The 7,794-nt window shown below is 36.4% G+C and overlaps 2 protein-coding genes across 2 annotated transcripts; both read left to right on the top strand.

Moving 5' to 3' along the window:
- The first annotated feature begins 5,100 nt into the window (after positions 1-5,100).
- On the top strand, positions 5,101-6,219 carry LOC107058042 (F-box/kelch-repeat protein At3g23880-like). Its single transcript, XM_015303333.1, has one exon. The coding sequence runs from the start codon at positions 5,101-5,103 to the stop codon at positions 6,217-6,219; it is 1,119 nt and encodes a 372-aa protein (XP_015158819.1).
- Positions 6,220-6,550: 331 nt separating this feature from the next.
- On the top strand, positions 6,551-7,705 carry LOC102596509 (F-box/kelch-repeat protein At3g23880-like). Its single transcript, XM_006363191.1, has one exon. The coding sequence runs from the start codon at positions 6,551-6,553 to the stop codon at positions 7,703-7,705; it is 1,155 nt and encodes a 384-aa protein (XP_006363253.1).
- The last annotated feature ends 89 nt before the right edge of the window (positions 7,706-7,794 follow it).

Genomic DNA, 7,794 nt, shown 5'->3' with positions numbered 1-7,794 from the left:
TAGGTGTGTTGCACCTACTTTCACATTCTCTATACATATTCGTCACGGTGAAATTTTGCTTGTTCTTGACTCAGCCATCATGATATATGATGGTTCAACAAGACAACTAAAGCACACTGTTCATGTTATGCAATGTGAAGAAATCTATGTAGAAAGTCTTGTTAATCCCCTGACGATATCTGACCAGGGACATCGTAACCAGGATTCTCCACAATCATCACATAGCTGATAATTTGTAAGGATTCTGCTTAGTGTAGCTTGTTATGCTCTTTTTGCACCTTTTTTTTCTGCCAAATATAGGACAAGACATTGAATATATTTTTTTCCTGATATCGGAACTTAATTACCGTGTCATAAAAGGCTTCCTTTTCCTAAATAAGGGTAGGACCTGTGAGAGGCTTCAATCATATTTTCTTGATTATAAGTAGACAGAAAAGAAAAGAGCATTCGAATTGTTGAGTAATAGATGCAATAATCAGTATGTCTGAAGTTTCAACATAGTGCTGGTTAGATGTCAATTAAGGAGTTTAGCTAATGAGAAATGTTTGATTAAAACAACCTTTTACATCGAGAAATGATGATTCGCTCACGTCTATGTTGTTGCTTTTGTTTAAACTAGATGGCTATTTTGTTACTCTATAAACAGAGTCATTGTGAAAATTTTGTCAGGCACAACCTTAACTATTTGTTTTGTACTATTGAATTTCAGGAAGTGGAAGCTAATGTTGAACACTAATCAATAGTTGCTGCTGAGTTCATGGATCGAAATGATGAAGCCTTGTCATGATCTGTTTACTGTTGTTATCTTGTTATCAGATTTACAATCATTTGCTATAAACTAGAATCCTGATAACAATTGTATTAAAAACTTGGTTTGGCATAAACCTTTTTTTTCGTCTAATTAGATATTTGAATATCTCTAGAATGTGAAGAGAACCCGATATTGTTGAGTATTGAAATGAAACAGGTCCAAATGAAGGAAAATGGATATATAGAGGATTCACATAACTTGATTCCGACTAGTACACAAAGAATGTTAAAGGAAACCTTGTGGATTGATCCCCTGCTTTTCAGGGTGAAAGAGTATTATTCGTATACTGAAAATATAATCAGATTCATCTGTATGTTCAGCAACTGGGAACAAGCTAATGAAGATGAGGACGAAATTTTATATCCATTTTCTCCGTACCTTGTTACCAGTCGAATAAGGAGGCAATTTTACTATTTACTTCCCCCCCCCCCCTTATCATGACGGTTCAACCAGACAAGTAGAGGTTGCTGATCAATTTGAGGAATGTGCTGCCTGCAGAAATCTATGTAGAAAGCCTTGTTGATCCCCTATTGATATCATGAAACCTCACAATCATTTAGCCGATAACTTGTAAGAGTTATTTCTTTAGCTTCTTACGTCAGCTAGGTCAGATTAGAGCAAGAATATTTGAGATTATATTCCCCATATTTGGGGACAGGGAGCAGAATCCTCAAGCGAGAAACATTCAATATCTCAGATTAGATGAAAAACCATTGTATCAAACACTGGATCTAACGTAAGTACATCAATAATTAGCATTTTGAATCCAAATGACAAATTTGATAATTTATCTGGAACGTAACTGAACTGCTTCGTTCACCCATCCTACTATCAAAAGAAGAAAATGATCACATTTTGTAACTCAGTCAAAGTTACTATCCAATTCTAACTTGATCTCTGCAACTCGATCATACTGGGATAAAGATGAAATTTGGTACATACCTTGTTGCCAGGATTGTAAATGCAGTTATACTAAACATAACAGATATGATGGAGAGAACGAATCAGAACATTGTATAAAACGAAATATCATTAATGTATTGATCACAATAAATAAAAAACAGAAATATCAAGGCTTCTATCTAAACAAAAGCAGGTAACAACTACGCCTTAAGATGCATGCAAGTTGGCCTGCACACCACCATTATGTATTGTTGTGCTGGCTAACAATTCTGAGGAAAATTGAACTACAGATATTTGCAGGCCTATTCAGAGAGAAGTATACAATAACTAGTAAACCATTTTGTGTATCATGCAACCTAGAGGAGAGGGAGGAATACTACATCTCAGCATCCTTACCACACGACACATCAGGGGTCGCTTCACGGTGGACAAAGCTGATATTCAAGCCTACAGAACCAAAAGATCAATGACTCTAATAGCAGACACCACAGTTGGATCAGTAATTCTGCGTAAACTCAATCTGGCCGAGTTAATCGTCTAATTCTACTTTACCAGAATGATGACTTGCTATACTAATATATTGGATTATGCCAAAAAGGTGCTATAACAACTAACTGTTAATAATTCTCTACGTAAGGTGAAATAAAAAAGGATTATGAATCTAGACTGATTCGAGGAGACAATTCAAAGTAAATTATTTTTAGGATAGATAGTGTAAGATTCGATACAGAGGCAAGAACTGATGTAATGCTTGTCCGCCATCTTCTTAAAGATCGATTCATTGGTATAGTCTAAGCTGTCAGTCTGCCACTGATGAATGCTTGTCCTAATAATCAAATACAACATTGCGGCCAAAATAAAGAAATTTGATGCTTCTATAAACAATAAACTATTCAGAAAGTAGTGAATCAAATCAGAAGTTTAGGAATTTGATTTTCAATTATTTTGAGCTAACAAAGTCTTGTTGTAGGTTGTACGACTGTGGCAGGTTGATAGCTAGTGTAAAATTGTCATGGTAAGTCTTCTTACTTATTAATTAATTTGTTGGGATGTTGGGGTCGAATAGAAAGGAATAGTTGTGGAAGATTCATATAACTGTACTCAACTTTATTAGGACCAAGGTATAGTTGATTGATATGTCTACCATATCACAAATAAGTAAAAGGTTGTGTTCCATAGTTAACATTATCAATAGTCTAGGAGTGATAGTAAAGGAGTGTGCCAAGTCAAACATGGACAAATAAAGGTACGCGGAGAGAGTAGTAATTAAACTGTAAAATAGAGATGAAAATCCAATTAAACTAATTAAAGAATTTAATCGAAAGTATTTAACTAACACCTAAAAACCTATTAAGGGGAAAAATCCTAAATAAAATAAGCTAAATGACCAAAAAAATAAAAAGGAGAATGAAAAAATCTGCTTCAGGCTTGATGATGACTGCAATAGTTCCTCACTTTGCGTAGGAAAAATGGTACCCTCTTGGAGTGCGTGAACTCTTTATAAAAGCAATCATCTGAAATTATAGAAAGTACTTGGCAGCATTGTGTGGATAATGAAATTTTACGCTTGGAAACTGAAGTGATCAAATTGAATGCACAACCGTCCACCTTGATGCAAGAAGTGGTTGGAGCCGGGTCTGGGCCCCAAGAGGGAGCCATGTGCGATGGAGAAACGACATCATCAACCGGGGATGGGGATGGGGATGGAACCACATGAGTTGGTGAAGCTGCATTATCAACTAGAGATGGAGATGGAGCCGCATGAGTAGGTGAAGCCACATTATCAACGGGAGATGGAGATGGAGACACATGAGTTGGTGAAGCCGCATTATCAATTAGAGATGGAGATGTAGCCGCATTATCAACCGCATGACTACAAAAGTTTCTCACTTTTCCAAGGAAAAATGGTACCCTCTTGGAGTGCGTGTACTCTCTGTAAAAGCAATCATCTGAAATTGTTAAAAGTACTTGGCAACATTGAGTGGATAATGAAATTCTACGCTTGAAAACGGAAGTGATCAAATCTAATGCACAACCGTCCACCTTGATGCAAGAAGTAGTTGGAGCCAGGGCCAGGCCCCAAGACGGAGCCGTGTGTGGTGGCAAAACCACATCATCAATTTGGGATGGAGCCATATGTGTTGGTGAAGCAGCATTATCAATCGCAGATGGAGATGGAGTTGGTGGTGATGGTATTTTTGGTTGAGTACGCCACCACCATCGGGGCCACAATCCAATTGAAGAAGTACCAAACGATTCTGTTTTGGGTTCGGTTGCAGTGACCGTAGCAATGCCTATGCAACCCAACAGCAGAAACAAACATAACAATGTGGCACTTCTCAACGACGACGACATGTTTCAGAAAGAATGAGTAATTAATTAACTGAGATGGAAGGAACAAATATATATAGCCAAAGCGGAACTTCCGAAATCCTTTAAACTTGTATGAATAATACGGCGCAAAAGGAGTTGATATAAATAGGCAAAGTATTTAGGCGGTACTTCCCAATCCCTCTATACTTTAAATATCTACTTCTATCCAAATTAGGATTTTTGTTTATGTACAAACGCCCAAAAACAATTTATTTTTAAAAATAAAATTATCAAAATATTTAACATATCATCATACTTTTTCTAGAAGTAGGAATCCCCCTAATTGAAAGTTGATTTACGAAATTACCCTTCAAAAGTTCAGTGACCCTTTTGACCTTGACTAGAAAAATAAAACCTCATATTAAGTACAATCATGCCTACAACAGAAGAAGAATTTGCACGTACAAAAAATATTTCTTAGCAACATGATTTATTATTTGTTTTCGGTATTGGATTGATAATATTTGTTAAGAGGAAACCTTGTGGATTGTTTCAGGGTGAAAGAGACAAAGAGTATGTATTATTAGCTCTGTTTCAATAAACTAAGCAATTACTTCAAAAATTAAGTGACCTTGAAGCCCTATATTTGAAAATTGGTTTACCAAATGAAGATGACTGCGAATTACAATAAACTAAGGAACTGAACATTGAGAGGAAGAAAAAATATACTATAAAAAATCACATTTCACCTAGCATTTGTCTTGAAGTACAAAGACTTCTATATCATTATAATAATTATTTATGATATAAAATCCAGAAAACAATTAGAAAAAAAGTGAAAGATATGTTATCACTGACCATTTCCCTCCAAAAACATTGATCTCTTCACCACGTAGCTTTGGGATCTCAGCCATGTCTAATAGGAAATCATAAAGATAAGATCCATCAGCCATTTCCCTTTCTCTATAAGTTTCTATTTTTGTTTCTTGACCTTACAACATCATAAATCTACGCAAACCTTACCCCTACCTCGACTAACAAAAAATACACACAAAAGCTGCACCATAAGACTTATGGCTGAATTGATAATCTTTGTTCCTCCTCATGAAATCATCATAGAGATCCTCTTAAAGGTGCCACCAAAGTCTCTGTTGAAGTTCACGTGTGTTTCAAAATCATGGCTTGAACTAATCTCCAGCGTGAAGTTTATAAAAAACCATTTGAAATTAACAGCTAACGACAAAGAGTACAGCCACCACAGGATTATTTTTCAAGAACCCGCGTGCAATTTTAAGGTATGTTGTCTCCCTTCCATGCTTAACAAAGAACGTAGCACCGAGCTATTTGACATTGGTTCTCCCATGGAAAATCCCACTTTTTATCCTTGGATTGTCGGTTCTGTCAATGGATTGATTTGTCTGTATAGTAAGATAGAGGAGACAGTTCCATGGAACCCCACTATTAACAAGTCTAAGAAATTGCCTACATTTGGAGCTAACTTGAGGAACGGTTGCTCTTACTATCTCAAATATGGTTTTGGATATGACGAAACGCGTGATGATTACAAAGTGGTAGTTATTCAGTGTATTTATGAGGATAGTAGTTCATATGATACCGTAGTCAACATATACAGTTTAAGGGCTGATTCTTGGAGAATAATTAATAAGTTTCAGGGCAATTTTCTAGTAAATTCTCCAGGTAAATTTGTTGATGGAAAGCTTTATTGGGCTTTATCAGCTGATGTTGATACGTTCAATATGTGCAACATCATTTCTCTTGATTTAGCAGACGAGACATGGAGAAGGTTGGAGCTTCCGGATAGTTATGGAAAAGGCAGTTATCCGTTGGCGCTGGGAGTGGTGGGAAGTCATCTTTCTGTGCTTTGTCTTAATTGTATTGAAGGAACTAATTCCGATGTGTGGATTAGAAAGGATTGTGCAGTTGAAGTATCATGGACAAAGATTTTTACTGTCGATCATCCTAAAGACCTTGGGGAGTTTATATTCTTTACATCCATTTTCTCCGTACCTTGTTACCAATCGAATAAGGATGAAATTTTACTTTTACTTCCCTCCGTTATCTTGACATATAACGGTTCAACCAGACAAGTAAAGGTTATTGATCGATTTGAGGAATGTGCTGCTGCAGAAATCTATGTAGAAAGCCTTGTTGATCCCCTATTGATATCATGAAACCTCACAATCATTTAGGCGATAACTTGTAAGAGTTCTTTATTTAGCTTCTTCCGTCAGCTAGGTCAGATTAGAGCAAGAATTTTTGAGATTATAAAACTGTATACATTGATTTCTCTGATGAATAAAACTGTAAAATAGATGTGAAGATCCGAATGAATTAATTAAAGAGTTTAATTGAAAGTATTTAACTATCAGTATCACCCCTTTTTAACACCTATTAAGAAGCGGAATCCTATTTAAAGTAATAAACTGTGTTGCAATCAAACTACAACTCCTTGTACACTTAGGGCACAAACTACTACCATTCAGAAAAAAACATCCTTCTGCTATGGCCAGTGATTCCATAATCTCTTTTTTTCTTCCTGATGAACTCATAACAGAGATCCTCTTAAGGCTTCCTATCAAATCTCTGTCGAAATTCATGTGCGTTTCTAAATCATGGCTTCAACTAATCTCTAGCCCCGCTTTTGTGAAGAACCATATCAAGTTAACTGCTAATGACAAAGGATACATCTATCACAGACTTATATTTCGAAACACCAACGATGATTTCAAGTTTTGTCCTCTCCCTGCCTTGTTTACCAAACAACAACTCATTGAGGAGCTATTCGACATTGATTCCCCCATCGAAAGAACCACTTTATCAACTCACATTGTCGGCTCTGTCAATGGGTTGATTTGTGTAGCCCATGTCCGCCAAAGAGAGGCATATATATGGAACCCCACTATTACCAAGTCAAAGGAATTACCAAAGTCTACGAGTAATTTGTGCTCTGATGGTATCAAATGTGGTTTCGGATATGATGAGTCACGTGATGATTATAAAGTTGTATTTATCGATTATCCTATTCGTCGTCATAATCATAGGACTGTGGTCAACATATACAGTTTGAGGACTAATTCTTGGACAACACTCCACGATCAGCTTCAGGGCATCTTTCTATTAAATCTTCATGGTAGATTTGTCAATGGGAAGCTCTATTGGACTTCATCGACTTGTATTAATAATTACAAGGTGTGCAACATCACTTCTTTTGATTTCGCAGACGGGACATGGGAAAGCTTGGAGCTCCCCAGTTGTGGAAAAGACAATTCTTATATCAACGTGGGAGTTGTGGGAAGTGATCTTTCTCTGCTTTATACTTGTCAACGAGGTGCTGCTACCTCTAATGTATGGATTATGAAGCATTCTGGAGTTAATGTATCTTGGACAAAACTGTTCACCATCAAATATCCTCAAAATATTAAGATACAAAGGTGTGTTGCACCTGCTTTCACATTCTCTATACATATTCGTCACAGTGAAATTTTGCTTCTTCTTGACTCAGCCATCATGATATATGATGGTTCAACAAGACAACTAAAGCACACTTTTCATGTCAATCAATGTGAAGAAATCTATGTAGAAAGCCTTGTTAATCCCCTAAAGATATCTGACCAGGGACGTCGTAACCAGGAATCTCCACAATCATCACATAGCTGATAATTTGTAAGGATTCTGCTTCGTTTAGCTTGTTATGCTCTTTTTGCACCCTTTTTTGTTGTCAAATATAGGACAAGACATTGAATATA

This window comes from Solanum tuberosum, unplaced genomic scaffold (genome assembly GCF_000226075.1).
Source record: "Solanum tuberosum cultivar DM 1-3 516 R44 unplaced genomic scaffold, SolTub_3.0 scf00424, whole genome shotgun sequence".
In the NCBI taxonomy this organism is placed as follows: domain Eukaryota; kingdom Viridiplantae; phylum Streptophyta; class Magnoliopsida; order Solanales; family Solanaceae; genus Solanum; species Solanum tuberosum.
The sequence above is the reverse complement of the archived record's forward strand: the minus strand, read 5'-3'. Positions and strand labels throughout refer to the sequence as shown.